The 22,337-nt window shown below is 45.3% G+C and overlaps 1 protein-coding gene across 1 annotated transcript in view; it reads right to left on the minus strand.

Annotated features, from left to right (window-relative positions):
• Window positions 1-22,337, minus strand: part of IL1RAPL2 (interleukin 1 receptor accessory protein like 2) — a gene marked incomplete at its 5' end in the record, with an annotated part of 1,483,925 nt that overhangs the window by 34,904 nt on the left and 1,426,684 nt on the right. Inside the window, one exon of the mRNA XM_078686325.1 lies at window positions 5,967-6,137. Coding sequence (XP_078542451.1) covers window positions 5,967-6,137 — 171 coding nt within the window. The remainder of the gene's footprint in view (window positions 1-5,966; window positions 6,138-22,337) is intronic.

A 22,337-nucleotide genomic window follows, 5' to 3' on the forward strand; every position in this document is an offset into this window, starting at 1 on the left:
ATGGTAAACAACTACATGCACCAAGTTAGCCTAACTTTGAAGTGGTTAAAGAGGGTGTTGAGTTAACTGAACATCCTTAAAACCATCAATGGACAGTCACCCAAGTGATACATTATACAAAGGGGAATGATGACACAGGAACTGTGCACCTGTCATTAGAAACATCTTGTTATGTATGGGTGGGGCGCTGGTGATGGGTAACACATCCATTCTGCAAAAACACTATATTGTTCCTATTATGGATGATTCTGGGAGTGCTAAGAACTTGCATTACTAAAAACTGGTTTAATGTACGACACTCTTAAGTCAAACAAAGTCTATTCTCAAGTTACACTGGTTGGATATTTGTATCAACATCCCTTTCCCAAAGAGGTTTAACATATGACTGACTCACTTATATAAAAAAAAGAAAATGGAAAAAGAATTCACAAGCAAAACATATGCAATTTAGAGTTGGGAATATTTACAGAGGATTTTTAAATTAAATTTGAGAATCCTTTCTTCTGTTCCTTTAAATTATTATCCCATGAAATGCTCTTTCTTGCTGCTCCATCTCTGAAAACGGTGGTAACCACAACTAAACACTTAACAGAAAACCTAAGAGTGATGAAGATACGCACGAGTAAGTGATATGATCTTTTTTCACTAAGTAAAGCTGCTTTAAGCTTTTGAAAATACATTGTCATGTACGCAAGGATAGGCCACTTCTGTTTGCAGGCTTAAGTCTGTCGTAAGTCTTTCTAAATCAGGCTTGAAAGAGTCGATAAATTCAATGAAAATGAAAAAAAAAACCTACGGCCAGGGTTTGTGGTATATATCTGATCTGTGCAGCCGCTTTCAGAGAGTCTTTCGCATGTGCAGTGATGCAGGAGTTTCTACCGAACTTGTCTTTATCTCTGCCCTCAAAACTGAACGTAATGCTTCGCTCACACTTGAGGGGACACCGCCCATCAGGTAATATATTCTACTAAAGAAAACAGTCAGCCTCCGGCTAGATTCGCCTGCCTTCCTTTTCTCATTCCGAGTTAGCAAAGTGATTCACTTAGATTAAAAATGTATATTTTACATTACATTAAAATATATTCACACAAAAAAGTCTGACACTATTTCAAAAACTGGTAGCCTTCCCGAGACACAAAGAGCTTTTAGCAGATACTACTTGACATGGTTTGTAGAACACCGTCTACATCCCTTACATATTTATTTTTTTCATGATTTTGGGCTTGGCAGCGCCAGTTGCCAGTGACTGATGGAGCCTGTTCTGCACGTATGATGCCACGTGGTCGAGTTGCTTCCTACCAGATGCTGCCTTCTTTATTTTCAACAACCCGAGTTAATATATTTTTATAACTTGGTTTTTGGCAAATATTGCACAGGCTGCTGCCAACCACCGTCGAGCTTTTGAGATCTCCTACCGATTGAATCCTCGGTCCACACAACTACACACCAAAAAATCCCACCGTCCTAAGCACATCAGATTTCTCTTTATTAGTATTTAAAACGTCACTTCAGTCACATCAATAGTAGCCTGTTTTAACTGCCAATCACGTCTCACTGTAAAATGGATTCTGGATATTGTGCGAATTTGAGGTTTTCCTTTATCAATTATGCATTTTCTACTGGGGCATATTTCTGGGAAAATGTTACTCCCGGTGAATAAAAAGAGTAAGAAAACTCTTCCACACCCGGGATCTGTATATTTTTCTTTTTTTCCTCAGCCTTCCAAAAATGAATCATGCCAAAGAGATTGATGTTGATATGTCTGGAAACAAGCCTCGAGTAGCTTGGCAACAAACATTTACTTTTCTGTCTCTAAGTCTGAAACTCGCAGAAACATCTCCTGCTGAGAGTTTTATGTCTTTCTTGTTAGTCAAGCCTAATAGTAGAAGGTCCAGATTCTTATGGATTTTTGTAGTGTTAATCTGACGTATATAACGAAAAAGTTAGAACTTTGCATGAACAATCTTTTTCCGATTCAAAAAAGCAGGGAAATCCCGACGGGAAAACTTTTATTGAGTTGTGTGTTGTTGTACATGACCAACTGTCAGTCCCGTGGCAGGAGTCCTTCAGAGCATCTGGATAATATGTTTTAATTGTTAGGGTAGTCAACAGTGGGATGTAGGAGCTTGCCCACAAACATCCTCTAAATTTAGCAAATACTATGCTTAAGTTGTTTTTATAAATAAACAATGGCCAGTTTCAGAGTCGTGCCGAAAACTATTTTAAGTCAACGTTGCTAGAAAAATGGTGATCTTGATAGCTGTGGTGATGAATGTGGTAGCAGAAGGGGTAGTAGTGGTTGTGGTATTGGTGCTTGTAGTGATGATAGTGGCGGTGATGGTGATATTGATCGGGGTGCAGCGTGAAGTTTTCCGCTCTTTACTCACCACACAGCCTAAATGTGACTGATGCATAACGCACAAAACGAATGTGCACTTTGCACATGAATCCTGCGTGTCTTTATGGTTCATGCACGCATTACATCTGATACTGCTGACGCAGAGTCTTTATTGTAAAGTTTATACTTACGCGCATAAAAGGATTAATAAGAACTTAAAGAGAATGATTTTGAATGTTTAATTCATATAAATCATCCTCGACTAAATAAATGTACTAATTCATATGAAGTAGAGATGATAAAATGACATAGATGTACTAAATAAGTGACTTGCAATAATAAAGATTATACACTTTGTTAGCACTACAGGATTTATTAACGAATGCAAATGTGTGTTTTACCCCCAAGACTATTCTCTTTATTTCACAACTGAAGCTTTACACATGATTTATAAAGATTAGCAATTCTGGCTATGAATCTGCTAGATATGTCGTTCTTAGCTTTAAATTATCCTTACCATGTGCGTTATGCTAGATTAGGTTAAGCAGGATGTGTTTTAATGTATGCATTCAAATTACACGTATAGCCTTTCAATAATGTGGTAGGTAGGTCCAACTAACATTTTGCAACATGATTACCTAATGCATATTCATTAAATAATGGTGATTGGACTAAAGTTCTAAAGAAACCTATGCTGAATATATGTTGAAATATGCACACCAATGTACATTTGTGCATTACTGATTTAATATCACTCAAAAGGCCTTTTTTCAGTCTGGTGGGAACCAAATGTGTGTAGTATTTTTTGCTGAGTTGCTTTCTTTGCAGGTATTCTTGCACTTCGTACGGGTAGATATGATATGTTCTTGTAACAATAATTGCTACTTTGCCAGAGAACGAAATTGCCAACGACGAGGAGATGAGAACTCTGTAGACAAACAAGGGACTGTTGTCTTTACCCATGAGTGTAGGACTGAGGCGATGTTCCCATGCTCAACATGTGACTTTTTCCTTATGTTTCGGTTTAAATGTCATGAGCGACTTTACGAACAGCTGAAACAAATACAATGGATTGCTATTGATGACATACCAAAATGGGAGTGGAAGATGTATTTCATAGATTACAATATGTCGATTGCCCTTGAAGAATAGGCAGATGAGTTTGGACTTCTTTCGAGGCCCCATGCAGAACTTTCTCTGAATTCTTTCAGGCCTTACCTTTGGACACCGACCTGAACCAAATTTTTCCAGGTACCAAATCCCATTGTCCCTTTGAATGGACTGATAGAGACATTTCCCATGTCACTTAATTTCCTGAGTGTGGTTTAGACCAACACTTCATGACACTTTACAGACTTTTGACCAAGCATTTGACATGCTGTTGCTAATATTTATTCTATTTGTATGCCTAATCCCTATTGTCTTTTTTAGATTTGTTTTGTGAGTCATCATGCGCCTTAGTTTGTATTGAAACAGAGATAATTACTAGTGCCTAGGAAGGATCATCTTAGATTGTATTCTGAGTTTCACATGTTAATGTTGCTACTTTGTATTGCAGCCACTGAGCAATTCATTTGCCTGATCCTGTAAGGTTACATTTCTTTAGGAGGCTAGAATTTCCAATGACCATATTATAGTTTTACAGCTTGATTTTGTGAGTGATCTACTTAAAACCTAATCACTAATATGTAATAAATGCTTTGAGACGGATCACTGATTCCTGGTCCTCATTGTACAGCCCATTTGTGGCACGGTCAATAAATTGATTGGGTGAGAAATGTTAACTCTCTTTCCCCGCAGGGCGACACAAAAAGGTCCATCGGAGGACAAAATTAACAAGTAAATAAAGCAAGGTAAATGATCCAGCCAAAAGAGTACCTCCTCAATGAAGCTGGGCCCAGTATTACGAAACTGAATCTGCTGGATCCATGGTTTTGTTGGGGAAAGTGGTGGTAAATGGTGGTTGTAGTAGTGGTGATGATGTTGATGATGTGTGCAATGATGTAAATGTTGTTGGAGGTTGCGGTGGTTGAAATGTTGGTATTGTCAGAGGTAATGTTGGTAATGGTGGTGATGTTTGTAATGGTGGTTGTCAAGATAATGTTGGTGGTGGCTTTAATGGAAATGGAGGAGTTATAGGTGGTGGTACAGGTTGTGCTGATCGTGATAATGGTAATGGTGGGGTAAAGGTGTTTTTGGAAATGGTTGTAAAGGAGGTGGTGGCAATAGTAGTTATGGTGGTTATAATGGTGGTGCTGGTAAAGGTTCTTGTGGTGGTTAGGGTTGTGGTGTTGGTAATAAAGATGATACTGTAGAGGTGGAGGTGGTAACATTGGTGTGGTTAATGGTGGTGGTGTTCATGACAATGTGGATGGTAGTACTGAAGCAGTGAATTGGCAAGATTTCTAATGTTTATGTATTGACACTGTGTAACCATTTGCTAAAAATTAGTCTCAAAGATGGCTTCTAGGTGCTTTAGCACTCTTCACGCGAGCCATAGTTGCTGTCAGGTGTTCACCTTGGAAAATAAAATAAGCTGCCTGGGAAGCATGTCAGAGGAGCTTCAAGGCTTTGGTGCAGAAGCTGAAAGAGCTGTATGCCACAGTGAGGAGATTACTAGGAGGGTGGAGCAGGACAGAAGCCCAAACTGACCACATTCTTTTATTAACATGATGAAAGTTCATTCAAAAAAGGAAAACAAGCTTTCAAGTGACGTGCTAACCAATAGAGAGGAGGAATTTACACATCAGAAGAATGTTTGACTTAAAACGTAAAGCACAGTGCAAACACATGTAATTGGGCTGCACACACATAAATGTCACGTCTGTATATGTTTAGATGTAAACCAACACATTATGGATATTTACAACGAATCCTTAATTAAGAGAAGTGACAGACCTATGTAAGAACATCGCTGTCATTTACCTATTTCTCCTAAACCCAGGAAATGCAGGGTCTTCATATTGTAGTAAATATGCATGATAACTTCTGGAATGTTTGGCAAATTTTACTTTTTTTCTTTATTCTGTAACATGAATGTTGTTTTGCATGTGAAGACTATGAGTCTCTTAACTTTTAGAAAATGGTTGTTTGCTACATTTTCCCATATTTACTGCTGTGATTACATGTTTCTTTGATGTGTACTCCTGACACTTCCTTGCAATAACCCCCTCCTCCTTAGATGACTCAGACAACAGCAGGAACATCCATATGTGTGGTAGAACTCCCGCTCTTGTGTGTGGCACACAAAAATATGCCGACTCTGCCTTTGTAGGACAGGTTGGAATGGATACTGTATCCAGGGGTTGTTTCTATTTTCACATGAAGGTCTGACTTACACTCAGAAAAGATTTTGCGAATATAACTCCTCATAATTATAATTAACTTACTCCTATAACTTGAAGCGAAGAGAATGGACATAGGGTAGAGTGCACAAGCTGCAAGGGTTTTTATCGGGCAACATTTGCAAAGTTCTATTAAAACGTATGAAGAAAGCACAACACTACACATTTGTGTGAATAATCAGCTGTTAGAAGTTTTCATCAGAAATGAAGACACATTAGAGAGGATTAGTAAAGTGTAAATATGTAATAATCACAGCACTGCTCAGACAATGAGATGCACTTACTAGCGCTCGGCATCAGGTCCCTCTCAGGAATGAAGAGTTTATATCCATAGTGTTTCTCCAGGACACCAGGTAGTATTTCTAGTGCAAACTGCTCCTCTTCCTTAGTCTCACAATCCAGTGAATCTGGATCCACTTTGGTGTAAGAGAGATAGGCATCATATTCCTTATTGTCTGTGAAAGAAAAGAAAGGCAAGTCTCATTCTGATGGGTGTGCAATGGGTTGCGTACAATTAGTATACACAATCACTAATCGTGAGCATTTAGTTGGAATAATGTTTACTGCAGTTTACATTTCAACAAGGAGTAGCTACGGCACAATGTGTAACATTATAGAGCACTAGCTTATTGTGTACTAGTGAAAGTAACTAGAACACATTACATAAGGATGGGTAGCAGCCAGTGTCTTACTCACTGAATGAAACCGAGTTGTCCTTATACCTTACAAGCTGAACTTACTTTATCCCCTCCACTCACCGTTCATTTATCCTGCACATTCCGGTTGGACTTGGCCCATTTGGCAGGGATATCCCAAACTTTTGGCCTCTTCCTCCTATTTTTTCCTGACCTCTTGGTGTTGGCTTTAGGACTCTTGGCACTTTACCACTGCTAATCAGTGCTAAAGTAGATATGCTCTCTGTGTAAATTGTTATCATAATTGGTTATTCAAAATTGGCATATTTGATTTACTGGCAAGCCCCTAGTAAAGGTCACTGAGTGTGCCAGGGCCTGTAAATCAAATGATACTAGTCGGGCCTGCAGCACTGAGTGTGCTACCCACATGAGTAGCCTGTAAATGTATCTCAGACCTGCCACTGCATTGTCTAAGGTGTGCCTGGCCCTTCCTGGATGACATAGAGCTGACCTGAATGGGACTTGGCTGCATTTCCTTGCACCTGAATAGGGCCTGCCTCCCTTGCGCACTGCTGTCTACAGCCCCGGGGGTCATACTGCACCAGTGAGGACAGAATTGGTTTGGACTGGACTCAGAGACCCTTGCACAAATAGAACAAAGACAAAATGGAATATACGTAGTAGACCTTGAACCCCAGAAGTTTATATAACTTCTGGACTCAAGAGAAAGCTTTGCCAAGGAGAAGAGATGGAGAGCTGTAAGGAGGAGTACCATCCCTTTTGCTGTGTGCGGATTGCCTGCAGTTGCTGCTTCTGCCAAGGAAAGGACAAAGACTGGAACTTTGCTGTGAACTTGCTTGAAGAAGAATCTCCATGGGCCTATGCTTGCTGGCCTCCTGCTCTCAAGTATCAGGGACACACAAACTTCACCCCCAGCTCCCCTACACTCTATTGTTGAGAGTACTGACCTGCCAGGAGGTGCCTATTCCAGTTTTGGGACTCTGGAGGTTGTTCCTGCTGTTGGGATCTGGAAGCAACTTGAAAGAAGCAAGAAAACCTGTCTCCGATCACATCAGAGATGCTGTGGTGACTCTGCGACCTGCACGGAGGCCAGGGGCACCACTCCTGGAGTGCACAATGCACCACCCAGCCTGCACCCCAGCACCGAAGCCCTTCATTGCCTGTAGACAGCTGCTGTTATCGGTATTTTCCTACGCCAGTGCTCGCACCGACTCCTTCATTGTCATTGCCTGCATCCTGTAATGTTATTGAAGGGCATATAACCACTGAGGGAGACTCCACAAACTCGCCGACTTTGCAGTGCCTCACCAGAACCAACGCCTCACTGCTGACGCAACCGACTTTCCCTGTCATGGATTCGAAATGTCACCTCGTCGCGGACATGACGCCTCGCCTCCCGCATTGCAGCCAGGGAGTCAGCCTCAACCTTGGCATCAACGCCTCACCTCCCCCATGCCGTACATCATCATAGAATTCGTTATCCAAAGGTACTGTTTGTTTGGGGGGCTGTGACTCTGTGGCTGGGCACCTCACGGTTGGTGCCGTAATTTGGATTTATTGCTGTCACAATGTCGCAATAGCCACAGGTGGAGCTATTTGTTTTCTACAAGCTATATTTTGGAAGTGAAAGTTCTAAAGTCAGATCTTATTACCTGTATGTTGGATTTTTGTCATTTTGGTCTTGTTGCGTTTAGATAAAGATACCGTGTTTTTCAAAACTGGTGTGGTGTCCATTTGTGGGGTTATCACTGTATTACTGTGTGTTTTGAGTACAAACACTTTACACATCGCCTTTGGTTAAGCCTTTCTGCTCATGCCAAGCTACCCAGGGGTTGAGCAGGGGTATCTAAAGTGTGTATCCCCCTTACCCTGACTAGAAGCAAGAGTCCCTATTTGGACAAAGGTAACTACCTCTGCCAACTAGAGACTCCCATTTCTAACAGTTCCCCACTTCCCTGTAATTGTGGTAATGCAGTATAGTGTTTTATAGAATATAAAAAAACTAGGGTAATGGAAATCAGCAGGTGCTAGAAATGCTTTCACTTCTGTCAGTAAATGGTAGCATACCTTCGGGCACATTTATCAAGACCTTGCACCAGTCAAGTGTTGCAGACCAGCACTAAGTCTTGATAAAATATTGTCTTTCCAGAGTGAAACGTCTTTTGAGCTGGAAAGTTGCCCTAAATGTCACACAAATAATGATTTTTGCAGCTTTGCAATAATTTGCGTCAAGGGGGCATCCCATTCATGGTTCATGGGATTCCCACTTATGTTTTTTGACACAAAGTTCTATCTACTAAAACTAGTAGACTTGGTAGGGGTTTGGGTCAAAAAACTTTTCTTTGAAGGATGTGTTGACAAGGAGAATTGTTATTATTCCTCCTAACCTTCCACAAATTGCTGCATAATACAGCACAAATCCAATGTGTGAAAAGTTTAACTTTAATCTAAGCATACTATTTTCTACTGAAAGGGCTAGGCATCTCACACACACACACACACACACCGACACACACACACGCACACACATACCTTTGCACGATTGTATAAATATGTGCGTGTGGTGCTTTGCGCAATTGTATAAATATGTGAGTGTGGTGTTGGCAGTCTGTGCAATAGCGCTCTGGAATATAGCAGCAGCCACATATCTTACTAGGCTTGGTTGTGAAATGCTCTATTTCCCTTAGAGCAACGAAATGCAGGGTTTAATTACATTTTCATAAATCTCTCCCTTTGTATGATATTAAATACAGCGGACCATTTTCATATTTGTAAATACAATATATTATAACTAGCACTTGTACTTCCTTTCTTTTTCCTTGAGTTGAAAATTATTTATTACCATATAATAATCCCAAAATAGTCAATTTTTCATTTAAATTGAACATAGTGCATAACATTATCCAACCAGTTCTTATTAGTTTAAATGTATTCTTGATTGGCCTTTTACAAAACCAAGTGAACCCGTCAAAGCACTAAGGAGACTGATTTAGAGTTTGGCAGACGACTAACTCTATCACAAATGTGACGGATATCCTGTCTCCCATTTTAAAATTGTCATTGGATATAATGCACTTGTAATAAGGTGGATGGGATACACATGTCATTTGCGCCGGTGTTACCCGTCTGCCAAACTCTATATCAGGCCCAATGCTTTAATACCAAATGGTTGTGTTATATGATATGATACAAGCAATACTCGTTAGCTCATACTCATCCTTGGTATCTTCGATTTCCCAAACACATCAGCCAACAGGTGTTTTACTCTAACCTGTTTTTTTCAATGCTGGCAGTTGAAGGGTGCAGTTTATTCGCTGTAGTAAATAAAACAGCTATTCCCATATTGAACATTTGTACTTTTCCCTACTGAATATGCTCATCAGAAATGCTTCCAGTTAGCTTGTGATCCTGTGTCCTTAGAACAAGATTCTTGGAAGGGAGACTTTTTCTACTTTCCAGCGTACCTTCCCGAAGGGATCCAAGCAAAGATCCCTTCGGGGAAGCACGCTGGAAAGTAGAAAAGGTCTCCCTTCCAAGAATCTTGGAAGAAGTGACTGGGCCTTGATTCCTGAACAGGAGTCCTCCTCAAGGCCACCAAAGATAGTTCTTTTTGGAGGGATGGCAGTCCTGACCTTGGGAGCGATTAGCTTATTGGGCATTTTCACTTGTGAGGGGTATGAGTGATAATTGGGTCACAACACTCCCTGATCACTCATGCAAGGGAATTGCCATTGTGTTTTTGACTTCTGTGTACCTGGCCTGCTCTCACTTTTACCAGTTAATCACCGGTAATGTACACTGGGGCAAATCTGTTAAGATTTTGCGCTGGTGCAAAGTAACACAAAGTGATGATGCAAACTGACAAAAAGTCTTGCTAAAATATTTATTTTCCGGTACAAAACATTTTTCCTCTGGAAACTTTTGATGAACGTAATGGAACTAACTATTTGTGCTGCGTTGCTTTGCTTTACATCAATGGGTGGTAAGGGTAGTCCCATGCTGCCACCTATGGTTTTTGAAGAACATTCTTATCTACCAATATAGAAAAATAACACCTCCTCGAGGCAGGCACTCACAAGGAGAAATGTTGTGCCATACACCAGTTGATTCCAACGTCATCAGGGACACCATTTGAAAGGGGAGTTTACTCCCTTTCAAATGATGAATCTCAGCAAATGATTCCTGCTCAGGGACCTCTACACAAGAAACGACCGGATTTATTTTTCTGGGACTGCAGACCCCCTCCATCCTTGGGAGGTTTATTCCTTCCTGGAGGGCAATCAGAACCCTAATCGGCTAATCCAGGCAAGGGAAAACAGCTATCTCATTTTTGGGGGGATTTCTCTGTGCCAGGCGGCACTGAACAGCCAACAGGTAAATCCAAATTTATGAGAGATACCATTGGAAAGGGGGGAGTCTGCCCCTCAGCAGAAGATCCCTGCTCAAGGAACATGATCCCTCAGAGGATTCTGTCACTAGGGCACTAGAGACTGTTTTATTTGGGGGGCATGACCTAGGCCCAGTGAAACACTTCCTTGAGGGCAAGTTGGTTATGGGGAATTTTCCATTCACTGGGGGGCAGCCAGTGTAATAGTCCTCCTCGGCTTTCCACCCCAGGGAAGGGACAACGGCAGCAAATATTTAGTTTTTGCTTTCACTGTACCTGGGATCCTTGTGCTACCCCCAGGCAAATCCAAAGACATGGTGGCACAATTCAAAAAGGAGACCCCTCTTTCTAATGGCACCCCTGAGCAAAGGAGGCCTGCTCTGGGATCATGATTCCTCAGCAGGAATTCTCCACTATGCTACCAGGGAATGTTTTTTTTACTTTTATGGGTACACCCGCATAGGAGCCTCTCCCCTTTGATGCCACTTGTTATTGGCCATTTTCCCTTACCTACTGAGACCATGGGCATGGCCCTCACTAATCGGCATCTGAGGAAAGGGAAGAAGGTGGTTGCCATTTTGTTTTTGGCTGCTCTGCATCAGTCACCTTGCACTGCTCCACGGGCAAATCCAAAGCCATGAGGGGCACCATTGTAAAGAAGAAAGTGGACCCTTTTCAATGATGCCCCTCAGCATAGGATTCCTTCTAAGGGATTGTGATCCCCAAGGAGGAATCCTCTAGTAAGTCATTAGTGATTATTTATTGTGAGAGCAACTCCTTGAGCATAGAGGCCACCCACTCTAGGCGGCAATTTGTTAAAATTGGGCGGGTTGGGCCCTGACTCTACTTGAATGCCCCCCCCCCAGGAAAAGGGGGGCTTCTTTACGCCCAGGAGCCTTCCACCATCCCACAGCTGAATCCGTAGTCATGAAGACAGGGCTGGAAAGGAAAAAAGCCACCCATTTTTACCTAACAAAACCTGATATTTTTGCTACATTTTGGCTATTTGCTCACTTCCCTCCAGAGGAATCCACTTATTTTTCTTGGGTGACAGAAAACTTAAGTTCCATACTTCTCTTCTCCCTAATGCCACGTTATGCAACACCTGCTACCATGTCCATGGACTGATGTTGTTGGCGGCTCCAAGTGCCCTCCCTCTGGCCCACCTTTCTCCGATAGGTAATTGGTGATTGCAGTCTGAGAGCCCACCTAGAATCAAGCCAGGACCATTCTTCAGGTCAGGATGCAGGCCTCGCACCCACACATAGACACCAGAACAAGAGGTGAGTGTTAGCATTAGTAGTTTATGTTGTGCTAGCCCATCTGTAAACAGTCAACTGCAAACTCTGGGCAGCTAGGGAGTGTGTTGGCCTTTTCTTGAGGATGGAGGTAGTTATGTTATGTTATGTTATGTTAATAACTTTTATTAGGCGCACAGCTGCCCCAGCAAAGGGGCGTCCTGGCGCCCGATCCAGTACCACAACACAACAGATCAAATGCTGAGAAGGGAGGGAATCAGTCAGCGGAGGCAAACAGGTGGGTTTTTATAGCGCGCCTAAAAAGAGTCAGGCTATCCAGGGCACGAATATGGACAGGGAGGGCGTTTCACAATCCAGCCGCCAAAACACAAAAGGAGCGACCTCCCATCCTACTCAGTCTGAATCTAGGCTTAATCGCTAGAAGGAGAGATTCCGACCGGAGAGACCGCGTGGGGACATAGAAAGAAACAAGGCCCACAAGGGCAGGAGGCGAAGAGAGTTTCAGAATCTTAAATGTCAGACAGAGAGCCTTGAATTTGATTCTCTGTCTGACTGGCAACCAGTGAAGGGATGTCAGAACTGCAGAGACAGAGCAACGTCTCGGGAGGCCAACAATGGCCCGCGCAGCGGCATTCTGCACCCTCTGTAGCCTAGTAGCCTCAGCCTGATTTACTCCAAGCAGCAATGCACTCCCGTAGTCCAGCCGAGAGAGAATGGAGGCCTGGACCACCAGTTGCCGAGTAGGAGGGTCGAAGAATTTGAGGACTGGTCTCAGTCCTCGCAGAATACCATAACAGGTAGCTGCAATCTTCTTTGTGTGGCTGGTAAAAGAAAGGTTAGGATCCAGCCAGACCCCCAAGTTCTTAACTTCGGCCGCTGGGACGGGAGGCACCCCCAACTCAGGAGGCCACCACTGATCTCCCCAAAGTTCTGCCTGCTTCCCGAGAATCAGGACCTCGGTTTTCTTGGCATTTAGCTGTAAGCAATTACTACGCATCCAGTTTGCCACAGCTATTAGTCCTGCACGGAATCTGGGCGCCGTCACCTCAGGTCCCCACTGAGTGTCACCGCCAGCTGCGTGTCGTCGGCATACGATGTCATGGTTAAGCCCCATTGTCTGATGACAGCAGCCAGCGGCTTCACATACAGGTTGAACAAAGTGGGGCTCAACGCAGAGCCCTGAGGGACTCCCAGTCCCAAGGGATGGAAAGGGGACTGACCAGGTGGAATGGCCACTTTGAAAAACCGGTCCGAAAGGAAAGAGCGGAACCATTGAAGAGCCTTCCCCTCAATGCCCACTTCCTCTAGGCGCCGCATCAGAATGTCATGAGACACCGTGTCAAACGCGGCGCTCAGGTCTAACAAGAGGAGCGCCGCTGTCTGACCCGCATCCAGCACTGATCGCAAGTGCTCGGTCATAAAGAGCAGAGCAGTTTCAGTGCTGTGTTGCGCGCGAAAACCATTCTGACTCTCGTCAAGAATATTATTACGAGAGAGGTGGGCAGACAGAATGGAGTTCACGTGTGCCTCAGTAACCTTGGCGGTCCAAGGCAGGAGAGAGATGGGCCGATAGTTCTGAGGAAGCAGGGGGTCAAGGTTGGGTTTCTTCAAAATGGGGCTAACCACTGCTTGCTTCCAAGAGGAAGGAACCACACCCTCGCTGGGCGAAAGGTTAATCAAGTCCAGTATGGGCTCGCGGCAGAGGGGCGGGAGAAGAGTAATAAGCTCCGGCTTCAGCGGATCTAAGGGAGAACCAGACTTAATTTTGAGGCTCAGAGTGTCAAAAACCTCAACAGACATGATAGGCAGGAAGGACAGAGTTTCGGAAACCGAGATCTTCACGTCACTAGGTTCATCCCCGAGTACAGATGGTATAAATCCTCGATGGATTGCCTGCACCTTCTCCACGAAAAAGGATGCCAAACTTTCGCAATGAGAGTCCGTGCAGATTTCCAGCGAGGTTGCCCGTTTCCCCATCAAATCTTTGAGCACCTTAAAGATTAGTTTGGATGGGTTAGGGCTGTTGGAAAACTCAGAGGCGTAATATGCGGCCCGGGTTTGGCAGATAGCTCTGTGGTAGGTTTTAAGCTGGGTAAAATACAACGATTTTAACATGGAGTCAAAGGATTTCCTCCATGCCCTCTCAGCTTGCCGGCATGTTCTCTTAAGCTCGGCAAGGGCCTCATTATACCATGGGCTGCGCGTTTTGGCGTGGCATTTCGACCAGCGCATAGGTATAAGAGAATCGAGGGCAGTAAGGACCCAGCTACAGAACTGCTCGTATCCCTGTCCCACATTCAGCAGAGTGCCCAAGGGCTGCGCCTCCAGTATCTTAACAAACTCCTCCATTTTGAGTTTACGCCAGTTTCTTTTAAGGATCAGTCTATCCACAGGTTTAAATTGTGGGTCATCTAAGGGGCATGACACTTTAACCAACAGATGGTCAGTCCATCCTACCACCATCGGGTCAGATGTCCTAGCCCGAACCAAGGTGGTAAAGAAGGGATCAAGTATGTGACCTCCTATGTGGGTAGGGGAGGTGACTAGTTGGTTCAATTGCAAGGCTTCAAGGTCCGCTAATAAGGAGCTGATGGGTACAGATGACGTCTGATCAAGATGTATATTGAGATCACCTACGATGTTAAAATTAGCGCACCTAGGAGCAAGCAAGCTAACCATATCAGCTAGGGCGGCCTTGAAGGCAGTGTCATTCCCTGGTGGGCGATAAATAAGCAAGCCACTAAGAGTGAATTGATGACTGACAGTAACCTTAAAAGAAGCGCTCTCGCACATCGGCAGATCAAGAGCTTTCCAGTCCACCGGAAAGCAGGATTTAGTCGCCATGGCTATGCCACCTCCCCTAGACGTGCGATTCAAAGTAAACACCGTATAGGTGGAGGGAAACGCCAGATTTATTATGGCAGTGTCGGCGTCCTGTAGCCAAGTCTCAGTGAGAAAAATGATGTCAGGAGAGTCCTTATCTATCATGTCCCGGAGGGACTGATGGTGCTTGACCAATGATCTAACATTCAAGCTCCATATGCTGAGTATCGCTCAGTACAGTCCATATGCGAACTTTGGGCAGTCTGTTCAATAGAGCGCACCCCAATGGGGGAGGCCAAAGAAAAGCTGCCACACACACAGTCATAAGGTTGGGTTGGGTCTATCCAGTCACCATGCTGGCACAGTTTGATGTTGCCTTGACACAGGTGTGGCCCGAAACGGGCTCAAATACTTGTTTGTTTGAAGAAAATCTCAGCTCCACCAATCTGTCAAACTAAGTATACCAGTTCTAGGGAACACAAATAAGGACAATTAAGGAAATTCAAGAACCTGCTAAATACTGCCCATTAAAAATATCCATTATAGTTGTTAAAGCATTAGAGCTTTAGGAAACTGAGGTTAGCCTCATTTCACCGCACAGCCGCTCAGAGCAGACAAACAGTGTACCCCAGTCCACAGGAAGCTGCAGTTACTTGGGGCAAGTGGAAGGTGGTTGCAAAGGGTAGGGGTGGTATCAGGGGTGGTATCATTGAAGATAGCTTCTTTACCCTCTTCTCTTTACCACTCAACTTGACCTCAACTTACCCAAAAAAGCCTGGTATTACTGGCTCTGCCTGTGTGATTGGCCACCTTAATTTATACTGGGAGCTGCCAGAAAACACAGATTATTGGTGGCTTATTGCTTACCTCCCGACTAATTATTTTGGAATGGTGAAGGTGGGACAAGGTGACAGCACAACAGGAAGGGTGGAGCTGGACGATATTATAAAGAAACAGTGCCAGTGGTCAAGTCAATAGTTGGGTTTCAACATACGCATTTTAAAAGCAGAATAATTACCAGCGTACACAATTCAGATAGACCTTAAACAGGTTTAAACACTTCTAGCTCTAGTGAAATTCTTCTAGACCAACAGTGTTGGTCTAGTGCCTACTGCTCAAAGACCTTTTTTCTCCTTATGGAGAAACAGCAGCCACAACAACAACAACAACAATTTGTATAGCGCGCTACTCACCCAGTAGGGTCTCAAGGCGCTGGGGGGGAGGGGGTCCGTTACTGCTCGAAAAGCCAGGTCTTGAGTTGTTTCCTGAAGGAGAGGTGGTCCTGGGTCAGCCGTAGGAGGATGGGGAGGGAGTTCCATGTCTTGGCTGCCAGGTAGGAGAAGGATCTTCCTCCAGCGGTGGCTCTGTGGATGCGTGGTACGGTGGTGAGGGCGAGGCTGGCCGATCGTAGCTGGCGGGTGGGTGTGTAGAAAGTGAGGCGGCTGTTGAGGTACTTTGGGCCCATGTCGTGGAGAGCCTTGTGTGCGTGGGTGAGGAGTCTGAACGGGATCCTCTTGTTGACGGGAGCCTGTGCAGGTCTCTCAGGTGGGTCGATGTGGCTGTGGCAAGGGATGTTTAGAATGAGACGTGCGGAGGCGTTCTGTATCACCTGGAGTCTTTTCTGTAGTTTGGCAGTGGTTCCCGCGTAGAGGGTGTTCCCGTAGTCCAGTCGGCTGGTGACGAGTGCCTGGGTTACCGTCTTCCTGGTTTCGGTGGGGATCCATCGGAATATCTTACGAAGCATGCGCAGGGTGTTGAAGCATGATGACGACACAGCATTGACTTGTCTGGAGATCGTGAGGGAGGAGTCCAGTGCTTAGTCCGTTGGCTTGGGGGTGGTGCCCAGGGCAGGGGGCCACCAGAAGTTGTCCCAGGCGGAGGGCAATGATCCCAGGATGAGGACTTCCGTCTTGTCTGAGTTCAGTTTTAGGCGGCGACATCTTTCATCCCTTCGTGTAGGCTGGCTCTGGCGGTGGTGGGGTCGGTGGTGAGGGAGAGGATCAGCTGTGTGTCGTCAGTGTAGGAGATGATGCTGAGGTTGTGTAGGCGTGCGATGGCTGCGAGGGGGCTCATGTAGATGTTGAAGAGGGTGGGGCTGAGTGAGGATCCTTGTGGTATGCCGCAGATGACTTCGGTGGCCTCGGATCTAAACGGGGGGAGGCGGATTCTCTGGGTTCTTTCGGCGAGGAACGAGATGATCCACTCCAGAGCCTTCCCCTGGATACCGATGTTGCTGAGGCGCTGTACTAGGGTGCGGTGGCAGACAGTGTTGAACGCCGCAGATAGGTCCAGGAGGATGAGGGCCGCTGTTTCACAGTTGTCGAGCAGGGATCTGATGTCGTCGGTGGCTGCGATGAGGGCAGTCTCGGTGCTGTGGTTGGCTTGGAAGCTGGACTCCGAAGGGTCGAGGGATCCGTTTGTCTCGAGGAAGGCGGCGAGCTGTCTGTTGACGGTCTTCTCGATGACTTTGGCAGGAAAAGGGAGGAGCGAGATGGGGCGAAAGTTCTTGAGGTCGGAGGGGTCTGCTGTTGGTTTCTTCAGGAGGGCGCTGAGCTCGGCGTGCTTCCAGCTCTCCGGGAAGGTGGCGGTGTTGAAGGAGATGTTGATGATGTCCCGGAGTTGGGGTACGATGATGGAGTCGGCCTTGTTGAAGACGTGGTGGGGGCAGGGGTCAGTTGGTGATCCAGAGTGGATGATATTCATCGTGCGGGTGGTGTCTTCGGTGCTGACCGGGGTCCAGTTGCAGAGGGTGGTGGTGGGGGGCGTTGGTTTGGTGGTTGGGTGCGCGGTCTGTGCGTTGAAGCTGTTGTGTATGTCGGCGATCTTGCGGTGGAAGAAGGTGGCGAGTGAGTCGCAGAGGTCTTGCGAGGGTGTGATGTCGTTGTTTCCGGTGTTGGGGTTGGAGAGCTCTTTGACGATGCTGAAGAGTTCCTTGCTGTTGTGGGTGTTGTTGTCCAATCGTTCTTTGAATGTAGTCCTTTTGGTGGTGCGGATCAGCTGGTGGTGTTTGCGGGTGGCGTTCTTGAGGGCAGTCATGTTTTCTGTGGTCTGGTCGTGGCGCTAGGCTTTTTCGAGGGTGCGGCAGTTTTTCTTGGATGTTTTGAGTTCGTAGGTGTACCAGGAGGCTTTCTTGTTGCCGGGTCTGCTGGGAGGGTTCTTCAGTGGAGCGAGGTCGTCGGCGCAGTTGGTGAGCCGCTGTGTGAAGGTGCGGGCTCCTTCGTTGGGGTCCATTACGCGGGCGGGAGAGTTCAGGCTGAGGGAGGTGGTGGGCTGGTCGACGGTGATCTTGCTCCAGCTCCTGCGAGGAACCTGTTGCGGGTGGTGGTTGGTCGTGGTGCTTCTGAAGCTGAAGTGGACACAGCTGTGATCCGTCCAATGAAGGCCGGTGGAGTGGCTGAAGGAGATGTGCTTGCTGGAGGAGAAGACAGGATCAAGTGTGTGGCCGGCGTAGTGGGTGGGGGTGTTCACCAGTTGCTTGAGTCCGAGGTTGGCGAGGTTGTCCAGCAGGGTGGTGGTGTTGCAGTCCTTGGTGTTCTCCACGTGGAAGTTGAGGTCCCCTAGGAGGATGTAGTCAGCGGAGGGGAGGGCGTGCGGGCTGATGAAGTCTGCGATGTCTTCGCTGAATTGGGTGCGTGGTCCCGGGGGCCTGTAGATGAGGGTGCCTCTGAGGGTGGTCCTGGGGTCAGTGTGTATCTGGAAGTGGAGGTGCTCGGCGGCGGTGAAGGTGTCGTTGGAGTTGGTCGAGATGCGGATGGTGTTCCTGTGGACGATGGCGATGCCTCCTCCGGTTTGGTTGACGCGGTCCCTCCGGGTGATCTTGTATCCGTCCGGGATGGCTATGGCGATGTCGGGCGCTGAGGAGGCGTTCATCCAGTTTCTCGTGAGGAAGGCGACATCTGGTGATGTTGTGTCGAGCAGATTCCAAAGTTCGACGGCGTGTCTGTGGACGGAGCGGGTGTTGAGCAGGATGCACTTGAGGTGGTTGTTGCTGGTGGCTGGTCTTTTGGGTGCCGTGCAGGTCTGGGGACCGGTGAATTTGCAGGCTTGGCAGCTGAAGGGTCCGTGGTTGCGTTTCAGGGTGGCTCGGTAGCAGGTGGGGTTCCAGTCGGGTTTGAGTGCGTTGAGGGTGGTGGCGTCGTAGGTCCGTCGAGTGGGCTGGCATCGTCGGGGGCCAGGGGTCCTGGCGCTGGGCGCGGTCCAGGTGCGGACGGGCGCAGACGGGCTTGCCTTTGGCGTGACTTTGGCGCACAATCGGCGTGAACGCTGCTCGTGCGTGCGGGTTCCATTTAAGGCGAAGTGGGAGGGAGGTGCAGCTGGGAGGCGGGAGCGGGGGGCCAATGGGGTTGACAGAAATTAAAAGGGGCGGGGCCGCAAGGGAGCAGCGGCGGGGAGCGGAGGGGGATCACACTAGGGGAACAGTGACAAAAATACAAGGCGCAATAATCCTACTTTACAAAAAAGAAGCACTAAACAGTAAATAAACAGTAGAAATACAGAACACTGACAACTGGTCACAGAGGGGCAAAAAAGCGGAAAAAAAATGAGTGAAAAATAGCGAGCAGCAGCGAGGGTGCACCTGAGGTCAGAGATGGACCTGTGGCGCTGGTGGAGAGCCGCGCCTACAGCTGGTGGGCCGTGCGGCGTGGGGGTGTCCTGGAACACGAGAAACACTCACATCGTAACATAGTAATTTCATAAAATTTTCTAATGAGGCTTAACAACGCAAGACTGAGAACGAGAGACAAACAAGCTAAAAGTTCAACATCTGGATCAATTTCACATCAACTGATAGGAAGTCTTGGCCCGACAATAGAACTACTGATGTCAAACAGGTCCAGGGATAATTCGCTGTCATTAAAAATAGACTTATCAACAATAACACAGTACTGAACCATTATTAAATTGAATGACCTGAAGTGCACTTTTTTGCCGTGAATGAGTACCCCTCATATGACCCTGAAGAATTAAAAGCTCCCATATGGACATAATGCACTTTTCAACACAGCACAATTGAAACATTAGCACAAGTACGCAATAGTCACAAGGAGGTAAAGGATTTGGTGGACACGCCAATTATCCAATTATCCTCCACAATGGACCTTGTTTATCCTCACTTAGAGACATGGAAAAAAACTTGTCTAGCACAGAAAACTTTGCTTTAAATGAAACAGATGCCAGAACATGAGACAAGGCCGAGCAGTAACAGTTTGGAGAAAGAGACACTAGTGGCACTGTTGATCATGCCTCCAAGTTATCAACATTGGCTCTATTAAGATATATTAAAACATTGGAATGTGGGTCACTCCAGTGAATACAATGGAGTGCTCCAAGCTTCTACGGGCAGGTAAAGGCCGGCAAAGCAACATTCCAATGATTTAAACCCCCTCAGGCTCCTAGAGGCCTGTGTTTTATTTGTTAGAACATTCTGCCCTATAGCGGCAGAATGTTCTAATATCCTTATAGCCCTCCGTAGCTCGGCTATACCGGCCATTAATGACTGCTCCCTTGTTAAAGGCCCTTGCCTTCGGTTCGGGCCTTTAACGCTGGAGCGGACCTTTAAAAGCTGGTATAGCCAGCAACAGCGGGCTATAAGGCTCTATTAAATCTACCCTACTTGCAACCACAAATGTGCTAACGTCAGAATCTCACAAATTGGAATTACAGGTGTACCTGATGCAATTTCGTGCCAACTGTAAAACTAATATGGATGATAAAATTAAGAAATGACAAATCAAACTAGGCAATTTTATAATATCAAGCAAAACACGAGCAATGCATGTACACCTTTTGCAGTTAAACTTTGTACTCTCCAAAATCTGCTCTCCCTGCTGGTCGAAAATATAAATCAATTTAAATTTCTAAACCACTGAGCGGAAGAGAAAAGATAAGATTGATAAAGAATTAGAACATGCTGAACAGAAATACTATCATTCACAAGGTGGGATCCACATGAAACATGGGTGAAATTGCAAACATCAGATTTTTCTCAATTTTTAATGCCAGGCAGAACCATCACCAATATTGCTGTATAGCCTACAGCTGAGGGCTATATCAGTTGTTAAAGGCCCTGAACCCGAGTTACAGGCCCTAGCTGCAGCCAAGGGTTTATAATGAGGGAGAGGGCCTTTAATAAACCAATATTGCCCAAGAAAGAAGGGCTATAAGGCTATTAGAACATTTAATCCACTAAGGGTAGAATGTTCTACATTAAAAAGGGAGTAACATGAGGACAAACATTGGAATGTTGGAGCCATACCAGCCATTATAAGCACAGAGCTACTCCATTGTCTTCAACGAATCTCTAATATTTCTACATTCCAATGTTCTAATTAAATTTTCCATCAGATTAAAGCACAACAAATAATCAAAATACTGCTAGCACTATTCCTAAAACTCCAAATATGATCTTTCACCTAATTCAGGGATTACACCAAGCATGAAGGAAGAAGCAGAAAAGCAGTCCAGGAAATTGGCAGTTAAAATTGAATCTATATATCAATGCAACAAGCACAATCATAATACGAGATTATCTCGCTCAAGAAGGTAAGGGGCAAAGTCAGAGGAGATCTTGTAAAAGGCTCAGTGGGCCAGGGTAATGACAAAGTTATTGGTACAAATTGATCTTCACTCCTCAATACTCATCACGTAGCAGAAAATATATTTTAAACAGAACCGGCATGCTATGTTTATTCCAACATATTGAGTTACTAAAACATATACACACAGAAGATATTACTAGAATTCATGTTGTTACACTGCATTCCTCTCCTGGGGTACAATCTACAATTCTAACTTTCAGATCAGAAACTGTTTGTGCACGGTGGTGAGTTGACACCCAAAGCAAGGATCTAGAAAGATAGCCTTTTCTCTTAATTAACCATATGGAGGCTGGATATACGAAATAACTCCAAAGAGCATTCTCAAAGGTAAAAATAGCAAAACATAAACTGCACCAAACTAGAAGTAGCAATTTGGGATACATCGAAGGAAAACAATGAAACTAACATTTATTGCTTTTCCTGACAAAGAGAAAGAGGCTGACTAGCACTGACTGGCTATGACTATACGTTCCAAGAAAATTACTCATCTCTAACTTAAGCCAACGCAACTCTGGAAAACTGGCCATGTAATAAACAACTCACACTCATGTTATGGAATGTGGCCAGCCTTAAACAAATACTCAGTCATGCTGATGCCTTAACTTTTCAGAAAATTTTGGATATTATCTGCTTGCAGGAAACATGGTGCACTGAGCCCCTGTAAGAAAAGTATTGGTTGAGGGGGTAAGAACCAACCTCAAATAATGTTCACAGTCCTTGCCATGGTGAACCACTCAAGCCATTAAATAAGCCTCTGCTTAACCCTCTTGTAGCCTGGCAGTCAGCCTTAATTTAGAGGCAATGTGTAAATTATTTAAACAGTAATAAAGCGAAAACTCAACACAAGAAAACTCCCAGACATAGTTACAAAACAGAAAATATTTTAGTAAATAAAATGACACCAACATGATTGAACCAGAGATATGCATTT

The sequence above is a fragment of the Lissotriton helveticus genome, chromosome 4_1 (genome assembly GCF_964261635.1).
Source record: "Lissotriton helveticus chromosome 4_1, aLisHel1.1, whole genome shotgun sequence".
Taxonomy (NCBI): Eukaryota; Metazoa; Chordata; class Amphibia; order Caudata; family Salamandridae; genus Lissotriton; species Lissotriton helveticus.